The sequence below is a fragment of the Heptranchias perlo genome, chromosome 3 (assembly GCF_035084215.1).
Source record: "Heptranchias perlo isolate sHepPer1 chromosome 3, sHepPer1.hap1, whole genome shotgun sequence".
In the NCBI taxonomy this organism is placed as follows: domain Eukaryota; kingdom Metazoa; phylum Chordata; class Chondrichthyes; order Hexanchiformes; family Hexanchidae; genus Heptranchias; species Heptranchias perlo.
The window spans coordinates 86103349-86122794 of NC_090327.1; the positions used below are offsets into that span (position 1 = coordinate 86103349).

The 19446-nt window shown below is 42.6% G+C and overlaps 1 protein-coding gene across 4 annotated transcripts in view; it reads right to left on the reverse strand.

The window, feature by feature from the left end:
- LOC137317063 (lethal(3)malignant brain tumor-like protein 4) overlaps positions 1 to 19446 on the reverse strand; it is a 297932-nt gene that overhangs the window by 213787 nt on the left and 64699 nt on the right. For all 4 annotated transcript variants that reach the window (XM_067980723.1, XM_067980721.1, XM_067980722.1 and 1 more), the window contains exons 6-8: positions 16383 to 16515; positions 12143 to 12257; positions 9837 to 9931 (exon numbers count right to left, since the gene is read on the reverse strand). In XM_067980723.1, the coding sequence (XP_067836824.1) occupies positions 9837 to 9931; positions 12143 to 12257; positions 16383 to 16515 (343 nt within the window). The remainder of the gene's footprint in view (positions 1 to 9836; positions 9932 to 12142; positions 12258 to 16382; positions 16516 to 19446) is intronic.

Sequence of the window (19446 nt, forward strand, 5' to 3'; positions counted from 1 at the left end):
AACTTCTGCGACGATTGTCAATATTGCTTTATGTTCTCTTCCAGGGCCTTCAAGGATTGATGATGAGGCATGGGCCATGGGAGACGGCGATTCCTCAGAGAAGCTCCATTCCTGATGTCAGTTTGAGGAGGCCCAAAATGTAGGTAAATATGTCTGAACACAAGAATTCTGAGTGTGAACAAAGAAATCTCAGTCTAAACGAAAAGTACCCCCAGCCAAAGGTTTGTCTGAGAGAACTGATTGCCCAGCTGCAAAAACTCACTTTTTTTCACGTTTTAATCACTGGTTTGAAGGGCCAAAGAATGGTCGGCTGCAAATCGCCTCTGTTTCCACAGCGTGTTTCAGCGGCCATGGAGACACATTCAAGAGAAGTTAAAATGGCTTGTGTAACTCAATGCACAAAAAGTTAATTGCTTTAAGTGCTATAAATACCTAAACTGGCCCTTTAAATATTAGCCCGCCGACTTTAAATGCCAGCGGGGCTTCTGGGAGTCAGAAGTGCGCGCGCATCCAAACCCAACTGGGTCAAACCCGGAAGTGGGCGCATTGGAGTCAGGAAGCGGTCCCGCTCCGAAAATTGACTATTTTCACAGCCCACCCGCCCACCCATTCTTGGGGGTTAAAATTTACCCTGGCCTAGATAAGGCTATTCATCATGACCTTACTCCAAGTAGATTGGCAAAGTATGCATGCCACAAAGTGTCCCTCCTATTCAGACTACCTTACTGCCCTTTAAATGCTTACCATGCATGCCCATTTTGTAGCAGGGCACACACTGCAGCTGCAACTTTACAATCTTGACATCCTAAAAGGACTTCACCAGAAAAATCCTTCTAACAAAATCTGGTTACATGATACGTGCATGTGTACAAATACCTACGATGGACTGCAGCATAGCCACTTAGGTTTCCTTTTAAGTGTTCCTGACACTTACAACATCTCAATACTGCTTCGCTGTTTGTAGAACAAAGTAGCAAATAATAGAACAAAGGAAACACGTACAGGGGGACCCTGTAACGTTACGCCCTTGATGTGTTCATAGAGGCCACATCTGATGTTATAAAAAAAGCATATATCGTGAGTGGAGAGGGTAAAGTTAGAGGCCTGCCTCATGCTCAGGGTTGGTACCCCCTTTTTCTGATATGATTGTGTTCTTTCTTTTCTCTCTATTCACTCTTTACTCACTCAGTGTCTCCCAATATATGCTTACGCACACCATGTCATACTGTATGTTGCCAATGAAGTAATACTGGAAGGGATGTTGTGCAACCAACATTCTAACGTATGTTCTCTCTTTTTATAGGCATTTCACAAGAACCAGCCACAGGCCCCAGTGCTTCCCAAGAAATCAGCGTATTAAATGGATGATGAAGTCACTGGAGACCTAGGGCCCGATGTTAGCAGGGCTGCGGGTTCTCGGCGGGGGGGCTATTGGGCGCGTGGGTAACGCGCCTGGTGAAATTAGTCAGCTTCCCGCCCGATCGTAGCATCCAATCCACTAATTGGATCCACTTACCTGGTCCTCCGGGTTCCCCACTGCTGATCTGCGCGTCGGGCGGGCTGCGCATGCGCAGTAAGATCTGTCAGCTGGAGGAGCTCTATTTAAAGGGGCAGTCCTCCACTGACAGATGCTGCAACAAATAGCAAAAATTACAGCATGGAGCAGCCCAGGGGGAAGGCTTCTCCCAGTTTAATGATGCCTCATTCCAGGTATCAATACATGGGGTGAGGAGGAGGGGGAGGACAGAGATCTTCCTCCCGGCGGGCGGGAGGAAGCGGCCTGCCTCTGCCACCAGGAAGGCCTGGCTCGAGGTGGCAGAGGAGGTCACCAGCGCAACCAAGATATCACCCACCTGCATACAGTGCAGGAGGCGCTCCAATGACCTCAGTAGGTCAGCCAAAGTGAGTATTCGTAGTCTTTCCCCTACACTCCGTCTGCCACATCACTGCCCCCACCCCACATCTCCTTCAGCACTGCCAACACAACTCTGTCACATCACCCCTCATACCCACTCAAACCTCATCCTCATCTTACCTGCACCTACTCACCTCGCCAGTACTCATCCCGCCACTACCACTCAACCCAATCCTCATACAATCTCATGGCTCTATCACATAACTCACCCTCTAGTGCATCTCTTTTACGGCCAAGCCTCACTCAACCTGCCACTACCTGTGCTGCAGCCACAGGGCATGCATCACATATGTGCAGTAGGCAGCGTAAGGCAAACGTGTCGTGAGTGTTAGAGTAAAATTTAAGCTGTTGGGTTAAAGGCAAAGATGAAGTGACTATTGTGTGCATGGCTGCGGTCACTGCCCCAAGACCACACTGAAATGTGCTTTGCGCAGACCAGACTAACCCTAATTAAAAGCTTAAACATAACATATGACTACTAACATAATGGACTCTACTAAACAAAATGGATTCTGCGACTGTGGGAAAAGACATTTAAAAATGCTGAGTTTGTGTATTCAGAAAACTGACTTACAGTCTGGAATTACAAAAGACATTTCACAACGAGCTGATAAAAACTACAGAGCCAGACTGAATAGACAAAGACCATACTGTCTTAAGTTGATAACAGTTGTTTTAATGTGATTGGAGGTCATATGTTGCTGTGGGGGCCTAATTGACTAATGTGTAAACTAATCAAGACTAATAATGTAATAGCTGCTGAAAGTCTGTATTTGAAAGGTATAAAAAAGCATGACAACCATTTTGAAGTTGAGAAGGTGGCTGCGTGCGCTGCAGAGCGTCCAGTTCTTCTCCCAAAGTACTTTGTCCAATAAACTGCATGTTGAATCTTTAAGTCTGACTCCGAGTGGTGATTTTCCCACAACATGAGCATGAAGGGGATGCACAAGGGTGTTTGAGGGTTTGTCATGGGTGTTACTTATATTGAATTTCTGACCAACTCACATTACATATTATATTGGCACCACTACTGCCATGTCTTCGCGAATCCTATCTGGTTTGTGCAATAATGCCCTCTCCTGAGGATCATTATGAGGACCCACCACTGATGCCACACATTGTGTCACTGCAGAGTAGGTGCAGGTGTATTTGCAGGGCTCTTTTGTGCAGACGACTGAGAGACATCGGCGATGTCCCCAGTTGCACCCTGGAAGGATGCGGAGGAGAAGTTGTTGAGGGCAGTGGTGACTTTGACAGCGACAGGTAAGAAGATGGTGCTCGGGCCAGCCAGGAGCAGCTCGGCATGAAAGAGGCTGCAGATGTCCACAACTACATGTCGAGTGACTCTGAGCCTCCGTGTGCACTGCTGCTCAGAGAGGTCCAGGAGGCTGAGCCTCGGTCTGTGGAACCTGTGGCGAGGGTAGTGCCCTCTGCGACGCATCTCTCTCTGCGGTAGCCCTCCCTCCTGCTGTACAGGTGGATGTGTCACAGCACTCTGTTGTGGAGCTCCAGGTGTCAGAGGTGGACGGCGTGGATGGCAAGGCTGGTGATGCCGTTCGCCCTCCGAGGAGGTCATGACTGCAGCTACGGCGGCCCCATCCGCAAGATGTACATCTGAGGGGGTCCGCAAGGTAGGTACATGTCTCTGGACCCTGGGGTAAGTGTGCAGTTTGGTGACTTTGACTGTCAGGAGGAGGGTGGTGGAGACCCAACTTTGTCCCAAGTGACAGAGTGGCCTCCTGCAATGGGTGAGGGTCTCCCCCCGGCACCTGTCAAATGGACCTTTGCAGCTGCCACAGGCTGACAGCTGCAACACGTCCATTTGACCTGGGAGTGTTTCCCCCAGTGTGGGAAACAGTCCCAGTTTGCTCTAAAATCCCACCCCTCCTCACATAATCCCTTAATCAGGTCAGTTAATGACCTGAAATACCCAAATAAATACTTTCAAGTGGCATCCCGCTGGCTTTAATTGCCTGCGGGATTCCCACCGGCGGGGGCTGCGCGCGCTCGCCGGCGCGTCAGCGGGGAACCCGGAAGTGCGCGGGTTCGGGGCGGGCTCCGGTCCTGCGCCGGGATTCTCCGATTTTCGGAGCCCCCCCGCCAGGAACGCACCCGATAGCGGGTGCTAAAATGACGCCTCTACACTTCAGACCCCACATACCCAAATCCCACCAGCAGGAATGATGATATTCATCAACGAACCATGAGCAACAACATGGGCAGCATACCAGTACTGTACATAAATAATTATTATTTTGATGCATAAATGGTCTCCAGTCTTTAAAGGATTCACTGGTTGCCTAACAGTCCATAAATATTGGCTAAAATATCAACCTACTACAACCTACCATTGCCATGAAATAAGTTCTAATTCCATGTACAAATAGGATATCAGCACCTGTTAGACAGTCAGGCAATCCTCCTCCATTCTACCACATGTAAAGCCCTTGTTTGGATCCATGCTCTTAGTCATTTGATTGGAGTACCCAAGTAATGCAAGAGCATAGAAACATTAGCATGCTTAATTTAACAGATTGGAAACAGAAGTGAATGTTAGGTCATGGGGAAGATTTGTTAATAAAGACTGAACTTTTTTCAGATAATGAGGAAGAACATAACTGATGTGGGTAGTCTAATATTGTTCCTCATTTGTTAACCTGGAGTATGAACTGGAGTATACCAGAAGAGTACAGAAACTGGTAGTGGGGCACTAAGGATCTGCACCTTCAGATCAACTTGTAACACAGCACTGGCAAAATGCTTGTCTTCCTCAGCTGCCAAGATACTAATGCTTAGAAAAATAATACAAACCATTCCATGCAGTAGTGGACTCCAACATCAATGAATAATACCAGGCACCCAATTTGTCAACCTTTGTTGAGTAATAAGATTACACAAAGAAATCAAAAAGGATGGGTGAGTCCTAAGGACAGCCCTACACAAATGCTAAGCAACACAAGTCTACCACCAAAGTGTGCAGCTCATTAATCCTGTGTCATAAGACAAAGGCCACCGATGTAATTATTTTCAGTGGAAGTGACTTAAGCTAACAATAAAACAATCCGACATCAATTTATTCAGAACCAGATTGAAGCTCCAATTATGAGACACAACTCTGAGAACACTTAAAGGGACCGTTTGCCACTAGCGGGAGGCTTTAATTGCAGTGTGACAAGTTTACATGAGCAGTTTCCATTATAAATGTGGGCATAGGAATTTATAACAGAAATGCAAAAATAAGGGCAGAATGTATGTGACTTTTAAGTGGGGACTGAATTACCTCTATGCATCTGGTCCAAAAACACCCCAGCTGCTAACTCCGCTTCTTCAGAAGACATCTTAGCTCCTCTTGAGCTACACAGTAATTCTCAACTAAAAAGGTAAACATCCATTGTCAGTCTCTGTTTATGCTACTTTTGAGCCTACCACTAATACATGTGCATGCTTTGACTTGCCCAACAATTTCTCTTCCTTGCTGTCAGGAAGCAACATGCCTCTGCTATGCATCCTGCTGTTTGCTTGACTGAGGTTAGGATTTTTCTATTTGAGGAATCGAAAGTAATCTATCGCAGTTACACACCAGACAATACTTTAAGTAAAGTATATTAACAGTGGCAAGTACTTCAAATAAAATTTTCTTAGAAAATGTCTTTCAATTAAGCTGGTGTTGATAGATTTAATAAAAGACGTCAAAGGATTTCAATCCCTCTGTGGGATTTTTCTATTTGTGCCTGGACTGAATGCATAAAGGAGTTTTCTGGCTTTAAAAAAAAACTTAATACATTCATGTGTGATGCAACAAACTGGCTTCTTATCAGTCAGACTAAATGTTGTATTATTGCATTTGATTTGGCAAGTGTTATTTTAGTGAATGTCTTTTCTAATGTGAACATACATGGAAAGTGCAGAACATTTTACAGCTGCTGGAATAATATTAGATTTCCATTTTCTGCATTCTTGTGCAAACAGGAAAATCGTATTTATGTATATGAAAGATCCAGTGCCAAACACGGATAGCATTACCTATACAGAAACAATTTTTGTTACTTCCCTGCACTTGAATTTCAATGAATGTAGCAATGTTCACCCAGACTTTATTTGCTACATGACTGCTGGTTGCTATGGAAACTGTGAGAATGATTAACTGAAAATCATCTGGGAATGCAAAACGGCAGAGAAGTTTTCAGCTGTGAGTTTTAGGTCACAATAATGTGAAATGACAAATGATGATCATCCTTTTTATGTTATGTTACAATAAAGCCATGATTACATGGCATTACTAAGGGAACATGCCTTTGGACAACTAGCTGAAACAAAAAAAAGTTATTGAGCTATAATAATATTTAAAATGCAATTACATTCTTTAAAAATACAGTAATGATTTCCTTTGGTCACAATGTGTTAGTGATATTGAGGGTAAAATTGGTCTATGCCAGTAGTGCGAAACAGATTTGTGGCAAATCGGCAGCCCGTTTTACACCGCTCCTGATTTTCTTTTCCATTAAAGTCAAGGCCTCAGATTGTCATGTAACAAACACACAAACTCTGAATCCAGGACTCAACAGAGAGGGAAGAGCAAGAACCAGACAGAACCCAGGACTTAGCAAGGAGGGAGTAGTGGTAGCTGGGGCTGAACTCTAACAAACCACTCATAGACTGCACCTGTGCAAAGGCCCGAAAGAGACAACGAGGGGCACAAAACATACGCATGCACAAAGCCCAGAATACATCAAGATGGATAGTCCAGGAAAAGTGTCAATGCTATGGAAAAGGAGCAGTACTAAAGCCCCAGGCCCCTGAAAAAAAGGTAGACTGCTGGGACAAAACTTATTGAATGAATTTTCAACAGAAAGTGTGCAATTTATGGGGAAATTGAAAGATCTTGTATGTATTATTTGTGTTTTTCATGTTATAATTTGAATTTAATACTGTGTGAAGGTCACTACATGCCTGTTTTGCATCACTGGGGGTCAGCCAGCTAAATTTTGTGCTAGGAGTCCCTTCCCCTAATTTGACTTTGCTACTGGCACAGGAAGACATTGCTTAGTGATCTTGGTCTTTAGCACGTTTGACTGGGTCACTCAAAGACTGGTGAGGCAGCAGCTCTTAAAGGGCTGTAGTTCAACATAAAAGGGGAAGCTGCAGTGGGAAAATGCATTCATTCTTCACACTGGCCCAGCTGAGACATGTGGCTAGCACCGCTTGCTTTGATCCTGTAGAGTCACTGATTGAGGCAACAGAGTCACCCAGCTTGGTTGCAAATATGGAAGACGGTTACTAGAAGCAAAGTTAAGGTAAGTGTGCTCCTCACCCTTCCACATATTTCTTGTGGGGCCATTAACCATTGCACAAACCTAAATTGAGAGCTGCCACACCATCAGGAAGGTACCATTTGAAACACTGTTACTCTTTTGCACATACTCTTTCATTGTGCCTAAGCTGCATGGCTAACTTTTCTTGAAAATGGAGGTGGCAACTAAGAAACACCAAATAGGTGCTGAGGCATCCAGGCCGAGGTGCTCCTCTGCTGTTGGAGGTTTTCTCAGCCATTAATGCAGAGGATAGACCTGTTCTTCTAAGAGCCATCCCTCCCCTCCCCCCCCCCCCCCCCAGTGCTTCTTCTTCAAATAATACAGGCGCCATTAAATGTTGCACAAAGCATTGTAGCTGCTTCCTGGATAACGGCCACTGGCTTGCAGAATAATGTTTCCGTGGTCAGATACACCTGAACAGTAACTAAGTGCAAACTTTACATTCACGAAGACCATGGACTTGATTTGAAAAGCTGCAATGCCCACATGGGAACAATGTGCAAAGCTCTGCACTCAAGGGAACCCTGCTACTCAATGAAAGCTCTTTGTTCTATCCAACAGATGTCTCCTTTCCACAGAAAAAAGTAATGAAGGTATTACTCCCTTGCAAACATAGAAGTTTCACTTGCTTTATACATTTATTCATTGCAGGCTGCTTGATGTGGCAGATGTCTCCCGAAATGGCTTGAAAGAATCCTGTAGCATGAAAGCTTCATGCTGTAGTAACCTTTCCTTGTACAGGAAAAGTGTCCCTAATCCAGATGGTATGTACAGGTCAATGTACAGCAAATAGCACTCTGTGGCAGCATGCCTTGGAAAGCAGAAGCAATGAAGACCGGTCTCTTCTGACATGTCTCGGGTACGCGAGTGGGGGGTCTATTAACACAGGCCCTGCGGTAGTGATGGTTGTGACCAAATCACTTCGGGCAAATTGCACCTGCATTTTTTGGTCCTTCACAAACTTGTCCTCCTCATCTCAATTCTGCAATGTACTCACTAAAGGAATGCTAATCCTCTCTTTTTTATATAATGAGACTTAAAAGTATCAGCTGGTTGGCACCCCATCCACCACCCTTAACATTCACTCCCTTCACCATTGGCGCACAGTGGCTGCAGTGTGTGCCATCCACAGGGTGCACTGCAGCAACTCGCCAAGGCTTCTTTGACAGCACTTCCCAAACCCGCGACCTCTACCACCTAGAAGGACAAGAGCAGCAGGTACATGGGAACAACACCACCTGCACGTTCCCCTCCAAGTCACACACCATCCCGACTTGGAAACATATCATCGTTCCTTCATCGTCGCTGGGTCAAAATCCTGGAACTCCCTTCCTAACAGCACTGTGGGAGAACTTTCACCGCACAGACTGCAGCGGTTCAAGGTGGCTCACCACCACCTTCTCAAGGGCAATTAGGGATGGGCAATAAATGCCGGCCTCACCAGCGACGCCCACATCCCATGAACGAATAAAAAAAAAGCTGTGGCTCAGTGGTAGCACTCTTGCCTCTGTGTCAGAAGATTGTGGGTTCAAGTCCCACTCCAGAGGCTTGAGCACAAAATCTAGCCCGACCCTTCATTGCAGTACTGAGGGAGTGCTGCATTGTCGGAGGTGTTGTCTTTCAAATGAGACGTTAAATTGATGCCCCATCTGTCCTCTCAGGTGGACGTAAAAGATCCCATGGCACTATTCGAAGAAGAGCAAGGGAGTTCTTCCCAGGGTCCTGGACAATGTTCATCCCTCAACCAACATCACTAAAAAAAAGAGATTTATTTGGTCATTATCACATTGCTGTTTGTGGCCTTGTGCAAACTGTCTGCCACGTTTTCTACATCACACCTCTTTATATGATGTGACTTAAATGTGTCAACTGTGGCTCAATGGTAGCACTCTCGTCTCCGAGTCAGAAATTGTTGGTTGAAGTCCCACTCCAGAGAGCTGAGCACAAAATCTAGGCCGACACTCCAATGCAGTACTGAGGGAGTACTTCATTGGCTGTAAAGTGCTTTGGGACGTCCTGAGGTTGTTAAATTCCAGCAAGAATAATAAAGAAAAGTAATGCCAGGGAAAAGAACCCAAAAAATAAAATAAACCCAACAAAACTAACTAATGCATGGAGCAAATTGCTGCATAGCGTTCATGAAAATGCAAAAGAAAAATCATCAAAAACCTTTTGCTTTAAGAAGCCTGCTTCCAGTGGTCAGGATACACCCAGTTTTTATGAGTAAGGCTTGTGTTGTGGGCAGAGCCTCACCCAAAGACATAAAATTTGCCATTAAAGGCTTCATCATTACCATTTAAATATTAAAACAAAACCTCATTATTCAACCCCCAAATTGCCTATTGGAAAAATCGAGCACTGGTCACACACCCGACAGAGACTCAAAAATCACGTTACTGATGATGGTTATTTGGATCAATCACAATGTTTTGGTCACTGGATGAATGACACCTTTGAGGTGTGACGCATTTCAGAACTGTGACTCTACAGTTACAAAACTTTTAATTATATTAGTAGATAAACAGATGGATAAATAGACAGATTAAAACATAGGAAGGTAGACTGATAGAAGGAATTTATTAAGCATTCTGAAATCCAGATATCTGTACCTCTTTAAACAATTTGGGGGGTGCTGCTAATGCCTTCTCTTCTTCTAGGTACTGTACCCACGACCAAGCCTTTTTCTTTCCGGTAGGTGACATGGCTAATGAGAAAGAAAAAGACATTTTGTTACAGCAAAGTGCAAAGAAAAATTCAGGATTAGGATACACAAGTCCCGAGATGTTAGTAGAATTTAATTTCATCAGTTTATCTCAGATGGTCTCCACTCGCTAGATAACTGATAAAATCAACATCATGCCTTACATACTATTATATTTTCTTGTTTGTCTTTTAAAGTTTTGGCCAAAATTTGCAGCCCTTCTTCTGTCGATTTTTCAATGGAATTGAGGCACGTGGGACCAGGAAATGGGTTGGGGACCCATTCCATTGTTTCCCTGTTCATTTTTACGGTCCTCCATTTTCTGCCAAAAGTGGTGGGGTATATGCAATATATCCATCCACACATCGGCAGGCACATTCTAATGATATTCAAATAACAAAAGTACACCATCCAATGTAATTTCTGCCATTTACGCCACAAAACTGGACATGAGGGACACCTGTTTGGACATGGCATCTAGCATTGCTTTGGTGGTGGGAGGGGTTATTGAATTTTGAAGACTGGAAAGCCTGTGCAATTAATCACAGGACTAACTTTGGAAAAAAAATGTAAAACTTTAACTGGCAGCACAAAGGCCACCGGTGACAGTACACTCCATCCCCGGCCAGAAAATGAGCTGGGTCATGGATAAATCTTTGTAGTTGCCGGAAGTCCGACCATGCCAAACATGCACTGAACTCCACAATAGTGGAAAATATAGACCCTTCTTTTTTGCTTCTCACAACAATTTCACAGGTCCAGTGTGGTGAATTAATGAATGATCAGCAACTGTTTTGTAATTATAATTAAAATATGTTTTAGGCAGAAGAAGCAATTGGTCGAACCAGTTACCCTTCCAAACCTCCCCATCAGTTTCTGACCTGTGCTTTTAGAACTAATGGTCCTGAATCCTACTTGGCTAACAGAAATTTGTCTAATCCTTTCTTAAAATGAGCCGTGCTTTTCTGTTCCACCATCCCCACTGATAATCTATCATAATTCTATATTTTTTTACTAAAAGAATGTTGGCTAACTTCCTTATTTTCCTTTGACACCCTTAACTTTAAACTGAGTCTCCTAGTCCTCAAACCCTGTGCCCAATAGAAGAACTTTCCTGGATACAAATTCCCATTCAAATGAAAATCTTAAAGATCTCCATCAAGTCCCTTACCCTCCTTCTTTCCAACAAGTACCAGGTCAACAATTTTTCCTTAAAACTCACCCCTCTAAGTTCTGAAATTAACTTCATAACATTTCACTGGACTCCCTCCAATAATTTTATATTTTTTTCTGTAATTAAACTCAGTGCTCTAGATGTAATCTCACCAAAGCCAAATAAAACTTCAACATCATCTTCTTCGACTTATAAGTCACACCCCTAGCCGAACATTATTTGCTTTCTTGACCACCAGCAAACAACAGATAGTGATAATGACCTATCCGCCAAAACCCTCAAATCCCTTTCCACTTTGTTATCTCATGCATGTTAACATTTAACATGTGGTCCTTACTCTTGCTTCTTCTACCTAATTTCATGACTTTACACTTATCTGTGGTGCATTTCATCTGCCACCTTCTGAACCTATGCTCGCTCCCTTTAATCAGACTCTCAGCCTTGAACACTTTCCTCACAATCACAGGTCTGTAATTCAAGAATTCATCCCTTGCCCCTTTTTTCAAGATGGGGTCACATTTGCTACTTTCCAATCCATTGCAATGTTATCCCATAAATTAAGGCAGACTGTGTAGATTTTCGCCTTCAACGTTTGGACTGTAATTTGGTGGAGCACATCGCCCATCTTTTATCGAACCCATCCGAATTTTCATTCCATTTATTTCAATCATTTCAGGTGAAATCAGGTGAGTTCTATAAAGGCAAGCCCAATTAATTCAGGTTATAACCAAAAATGAATTGATGATCCTTAATATTACAAAACCATTTCAAGTAAAAAATATTTAATTTCTGATCACTCGGCCTTGCCTGAGGGCTGCAGAATGCCCTTTTAGCTGAGTATTTAGCACACCATAAAAGAAACAGCAGTTAGAACCATCAGCTACAGAGTCTGTACCTACGACCAGCACTTTTAATACTTATGCTCTAGATTTGTCACAAAGATGCCACAAATTAAGTAACAAACCAGAATAAATCGTATGTAACATACTGCTAACAGAAAATAATAATGCAATATGTTTCAAATAAAAAATATTGAATACCCTGTTTAGAGAGCTTGGAATCTGGGTCAGAAAGTCGACTGTTTTTGAAGCTACTGTGGTTAGTCAGCACTGCAGACATTTTTATCTTCATTTTTCCATCACCTTGCACTTCCTCCTGCAGCACAATCAAGTTAATAATGTTCCACTCGTGAAATGCAGCTCAAAAGGTGTCAAGAGTCTGTCTTGTTAAAAGTTGCATTTTGCACCTTGTCTGATAATATCACATGTGACATGTCTTCAGTTTCTGTGGCTGCATAAAATGATCCCTTCTACACTCGATCAAAAATTATTAACACCCTGGGTATGCCAGATGCATTTGCAATTTGCACCACAGTAATGTGTTTTTGTTACCACATAATAACTTATTTTGTTCCAAATTAAAATGACCCACTAGGGCTTTTGATTTTAATAATACTGTTCTGCCAATCATTTTAATATGCTAAGATTACATTTTCCTACCGAATGCTAATGTTGCATTAAATAAATTGATTATGTGCAAAAATATCTCATGCAACATTAAGCATGAAGGCTTTCAAAGCAATACAGCCCAAACAAATGAGGAAAATGTGGTCAGTCTGAAGCCTGTTAATTCTTTACCAAAGCTCCTAGAATACTGATCTGCATAATTCTCGTTGTAGTTCATAGTAATCATTTCCCTTCACTGAAGATTAGGTTTAACCTAAAATTGATCATTGCAAGCACCTGCACAGTTCTCACATTTGTCTGACATTAATTTTTTTTAATCCTTTCTGTTTATATTGCAGATTTTATTACCAGTGTAGATCTGCTTTTCTTCACTTAAGTATTCCTTCCTTCTGGGTTCTTTGCTTACATTAAATTGTATAACGCAAATAAAATTCCGTTCTTCAAATTTATATTACTGCAATTATTTATCTTTTAAGCATCACAAACATTTATTACAGTACTCTGCTACAGTACTTTTGCTTCTCAAGTTATCCTGCATGCACAGATAACATAAGTTCAATAATTTTGGATGATAAAATTGATGTTAACAGATCTGAGCATCTCTGTATCTCTTTTAGTTACTCCATGTTTGCTGATTTCTCATCATTTTTGATGCAGCATTTGTTATTGCATCCAGGGCTCTCATCCTCCCTTCCCCTACGCTCAGCTCACCCACAGCATTATTGCTCTCCCCTTCTACCAGGCACCAACGCAGTGACACCCACCCGCAAAGGATTGCTTAGTGTTAGTGAGGGCAGAGCACAAGTTCGGGCACAGAGCACAAGTGGTGAGAAGAGTGATGAAGTTGCTGATGAGAAGTCAGGTATAGCTTTCCAGCAGGACAGATGATGACTGCCCTTGGTTGAAGAGCCATGGGACCTGGATCTCAGAGGTCTGGCATTTAAAAGAAGAATGCTCACAAAGTATCCTAACAACGTTCAGGCTTTCAATGAGTTGTCCAGGCATGTATGGCAGATGGTGGCTCAGATGGTGGAATCCACTACCTGCATTTGGAAAGCCATGATAGATGTCTGCACAGGTCTGCAGTCCAACATGGAGCGTGTGGCAGTTTCAGTATGAACTGCACCAGAGTAATCTCAGTCATCATGTTGCTGGGAAGTTTTAGGCGGCTAAGCCTGCTGGCCTTGGTGTTCCTCTGCCTCAGCAAGACAAAGAACCTTTCTAACGGCAAGATTGCGAAGTATAGCAACCATGATTATTCGGGAAACCCTCGTATGACTATACCAGAGTGCGCCACAGTGGAACCAATAAATAAATAAATAAACAATAATAAGTCTAACTGTGCTCGCCACTTCTCAGAGACAACAAAAACTGATACATTTACTCTGTGTTTGTTTGAAAGAAATGCTCCCACGTATACCCTGTGCCAATAGCGGTGCCAGAGGACTGGAGATTTACAAATGTTACACCCTTGTTCAAAAAAGGGTGTAAGGATAAATCCGGCAACTACAGGCCAGTCAGTTTAACGTCCATGGTGGGGAAGCTTTTAGAAATGATAATCCGGGACAAAATTAATAGTCTCTTGGACAAGTGTGGATTAATAAAAGAAAGCCAGCACAGATTTGTTAAAGGTAAATCGCGTTTAACTAACTTGATTGAGTTTTTTCATGAGGTAACAGAGAGAGTTGATGAGGACAATGCGGTTGATGTTGTGTATATCAACTTTCAAAAGGCGTTTGATGAAGTGCCACATAATAGGCTTGTCAGAATTGAAGCCCATGGAATAAAAGGGGCAGTGGCAGCATGGATACGAAATTAGCTAACTAACAGGAAACACAGTAGTTGTGAATGGTTTTTCGGACTAGAGGAAGGTATACAGTGGTGTTCCCCAGGGATCGGTACTAGGACCATTGCTTTTCTTGATATATATTAATGGCTTGGACTTGGGTGTACAAGGCACAATTTCAAAATCTGCAGATGACATAAAACTTGGAAGTGTAGTAAACAGTGAGGAGGATAGTAATAGACTTCAAGAGGACGTAGGACAGGCTGGTGGAATGCGCAGACACATGGCAGATGAAATTTAATGCAGAGAAGTGCAAGGTGATACATTTTGGCAGCAAGAATGAGGAGAGGCAATATAAACTAAATGGCACAATTCTAAAGGAGTTGGAGGAACAGAGAGACCTGGGGGTATATGTGCATAAATCTTTGAAGGTGGCAAGACAGGTTGAGAAAGTGGTTAAAAAAGTTTACGGGATCCTGGGCTTTATAAATAGAGGCATAGAGTACAAAAGCAAGGAAATTATGTTGAACCTTTATAAAACACTGGTTCAGCCACAACTGGAGTATTGTGTCCAATTCTGGGCACCGCACTTTAGGAAGGATGTGAAGGCCTTAGAGAGGGTGCAGAAAAGATTTACCAGAATGGTTGCAGGGATGAGGGACTTCTGTTAAGTGGATAGACTGGAGAAGCTGGGGTTGTTCTCCTTAGAGCAGAGAAGGCTGAGAGGAGAATTGATAGAAGTGTTCAAAATCATAAAGGGTTTAGATAAAGTAAATAAAGAGAAACTGTTCCCATTGGCGGAAGAGTCGAGAACCAGAGGACACAGATTTAAGGTGATTGGCAAAAATACCAAAGGCGACATGAGGGAAAACTTTTTTACGCAGTGAATAGTTATGATCTGGAATGTGCTGCCTGAAAGGGTGGTGGAAGCAGATTCAATAGTGACTTTCAAAAAGGAATTGGATAAATACTTGAAGGGAAAAAATTTATAGGGCTACGGGGAAAGAGCGAGAGAATGAGACTAACTGATAGCTCTTACAAAGAGCCGGCATAGGCTCGATGGGTCGAATGACCTCCTTCTGTGCTGTAACCATTCTATGACTCCATGAATAGGAATTGCTGTCTTCACCAACAGGAAAACCTTTTCAAAGCAAAAGCACCATTCAGATCACTGATCTGTGCCAACTACCAATGTTCAGATGAACAGAGCTCTGCCGTAGCTGTATAAAAGAAAATGCAATTACAAGAATGTCATTAGATTCAAAGCAACCATGGTGGGCAAACTTAGATTAAATGTGGGGTCTCAGCAGTAAGAGGCTGTAGTGTTATTGTAGTATTGTATAATCAATGCAGCATTATTTGTTGATAGCCTCTGCTTTTCATTTGACTCAAGAACACAGTTTAACAATCACTTAATACTGAGTTTGTGCACTTGGCCTGTAAATGATGCTGCATTTACACTGCAGTTACCAATCTCAGATGGAAAATGAAATGTCTGTTTCAACCAAGCATTACTCTGTTTGCACATCTGGCTGAAAGGGTAGATTTTCTGTTTCATTTCACCTTGTTACTCAGTTCCCAGATGCCGTGAAGAAAAAATTGGAGGGGGCAGGGGAGAGACCCATTACATCAGGCCTCTGCCCCCACTGTGCTGCTCCAGGATCTTTGGGTAGCCCAAAATGGTTGGGACTAGGCCTGCATCTGCAGTAGGCACAGAATCAGCATCAGGATGCAGATGAGGTGAGGGGGGTACTTCTGGCTCTTCCATTTTACTTTTCTATGAGTGCACCCAAGGGGCTCCAATCGAAAGGATTTTGAGACCGCCTGGCTGCTACAGGTCGGGCCATGACCAGATTTACACTACAAATTTAACAGCAGTTTCCACTTCCTGCCAACATCAAAATTGTCAAGTAAACACAACATGGGATGCAGCCCACTGCAAAATGAAAACTTCAGGCTTAAGTAAATGTTACTTCTTAAAAATATGCCACTGTGTAACAATGTAAATATCTACAAACATCAACAAACCATGTAGCCATCTTCAAAATCTTCATCAGAGTCTTCCTTTGGGTTCACACTCACTTTCCTCTTCCGCTTTTTGATTCGTTTCATTATTGTTCCAGCATTTCGCTTCACAGGTGCACTGTCCACAATGGGTTGTCTGTCAAAGAATCTTACAATGAAATATGACTTAGCTATCCAAGCTCCGAAAATATCACATGCATGTTTAAATAGTTCACTTAGGTTACATTATTTAATATTGTGAACTTTGACCTTTGATGTGTCAAATAAGTCTGATGTTTTTAAATTGATATCTTTTATAAGGATGCCACTGAAATCAAAAATAAGGTAAACATGTTATGGAAACATTAAGCAGCAAAAAGTTGCAACCCAGATTCATAGCTTGTCAAGTGCTGCATTAACATGCGACATAGATATAAGATTTCATGCTGTGCTTTTTCTTCAGTTTCGAAACAAAATGCAGACTCACATGTCTGACAGTGAAATCTGGATATTATTTCAATCATGAGAAAAGCTGGGTTAGCACTGTGCGTTATGCAGTCTTAAAGCATGAAATAAATTAAAACTAAATTAAAATATTTCCTTTCTAATCTACAGTATCTTGAACTGTTGATAACCGCGATGATCAAACTATGGTGTAATGTCTTCCAACAGAAATTACTGGGTGCCCTGCATTGAGGCACTCAGTTAACATTCTTCAAAGAAAAGAAGGTGCCTTATCTGCATGGGATCGTTGGGCCTACACCTACTGCAGGCGCGGGCCCAGCTCCAGCTCCACTCCATCCCTGGAAACCCTGGGGAATGTAAAACTGAAAACTTGAGACATAAAAAGGTAGGTGGTAAAGTAAGTTGTGAAGAGGACATAAGGAGTCTGCAAAGGGATATAGATAGGTTAAGTGAGTGGGCAAAAATTTGGCAGATGGAGTATAATGTGGGAAAATGAGAACTTGTCCACTTTGGCAGGAGGAATAGAAAAACAGTATATTATTTAAATGAAGAGATTGCAGAACTCTGAGGTACAGAGGGATCTGGGTGACCTAGTACATGAATCACGAAAAGTTAGTATGCAGGTACAGCAAGTGATTAGGAAGGCAAATGGAATGTTGTCATTTATTGCAAGGGGAATGGAATATAAAAGTAGAGATGTTTTGCTACAGTTGTACAGGGCATTGGTGAGACCACATCTAGAATACTGTGTGCAGTTTTGGTCTCCTTATTTAAGAAAGGACATAATTGCTTTGGAGGCGGTTCAGAGAAGGTTCCTGGGATGAGAGGGTTATCTTATGAGGAAAGATTGGACAAGTTGGGCCTGTGTACAGTGGAGTTTAGAAGAATGAGAGGTGATCTTATTGAAATACATAAAATCTTGAGGGGACTAGAAGGGCAGATGTTGAGAGGATGTTTCCCCAGAGAGCGGTGGAGGCAGGATCATTGAATATTTTTTTAAGGCTGAGTTAGATAGATTCCTGATTAACAAGGGAGTCAAAGGTTATAGTAGGTAGATGGAAAAGTAGGGTTGAGGTCACAATCAGATCAGCCATGATCTTATCAAATGGCAGAGCAGACTCGAGGGGCCGAATGGCCTACTCCTGCTCTTAATTCGTATGTTGAGCGGAATCTGGTAAGAAGGCGGCACTATTGTGCCAAGCAGTAGGTGGAGGAACAGAGCAAATAAGTGAAGGTATGAAGAGCAATGGTGCAAAAATAAGGAGGGTGCTGGATCCACTGTGAGGCTTCTCTTTTTTTTCCTAGGGAACTTGGGAATTTACCCTAAGTCCCCCAACTACTCAAATTTAAAATTCTCATCCTTATGTTTAAATTTGTTCATGTCCTTGGCACTCCCTAATTCTGTAACCTACTCCATCCCAACAACCCCCCACTCCCAAATTCTCCATTCCTTTGACTTTGGTAAAAAAAAGTAACCCACAATGAGAAGGCAGAAGAATGTGGAGTTTGGCTTTTAAAGGAAGTTCATCTTTCAGGTGCAACTGGACAGGATTCTTTTCCTGTTAAAATTAATGTTTGTGTGAGGTGAGTAAGAGGAGTTTAATAACTGTGAGATTTTAGTGCTCGTGGGAGTTAAAGCTAACACAGGATCTCGGTTTAATATCTTATCTGAAAGATGGCATCTCCAACAGTACAACACTCCCTCAGAACTACAGTGAAGCGTCAACAAGATTATCTGCTCAAGTCTATGGAGTGGGGTTTGAACCCACAACCTTCTCGTGTGGAAGTGAAAGTGCCACCGCTGAACCAAGGCTGGCACCACGGGAGTGGAGAGTAGCCAATGTAACATACTTGTTCAAAAAGAGAGAAGGATAAACCAGGTAACTATTGATCAGTTAGTGTAATGTCAGTTCTGGGCAAACCCTTAGAATCCACATTTTGTGATAAAATTAGTGAGCATTTAGAAAGGCATGGGTTAACCAAGAACAGCCAGCATGCTATCCATGCTGTTTGCCAAACCCACAACTTTTGTATTGTCAACAAATTTCAAGACTATGTTCCCTATATCCAAATTCATATTAGATACGGTTGATGAGGGCAGCGTGTTTAATTTAGTTTACATGGATTTTAGTAAGGCTTTTGACAAAGTCCCACATGGCAGACTGGTCAGGAAAGTAAAAGGCCATGGGATCCAAGGGAAAGTGGCAAGTTGGATCCAAAATTGACTCAGTGGCAGGAAGCAAAGGGTAATGGTTGACTGGAAGGCTGGTTCCAGTGGGATTCCGCAGGGCTCAGTAGTAGGTCCCTTGCTTTTTGTATCATTTTTATATCAATGATTTAGACTTAAATGTAGGGGGCATGATTAAGAAGTTTGCAGATGATACAAAAATTGGCCATGTGGTTGATAATGAGGAGGAAAGCTGTAGACTGCAGGAAGATATCAATGGACTGGTTAGGTGGGCAGGTATGTGGCATATGGAAATCAATCCGGAGAAGCGTAAGGTAATGCATTTGGGGAGGGCAAACAAGGTAAGGGAATACACAATAAATGGGAGGATACTGAGAGGTGTAGAGGAAGTGAGGGACCTTGGAGTGCATGTCCACAGATCCCTGAAGGTAACAG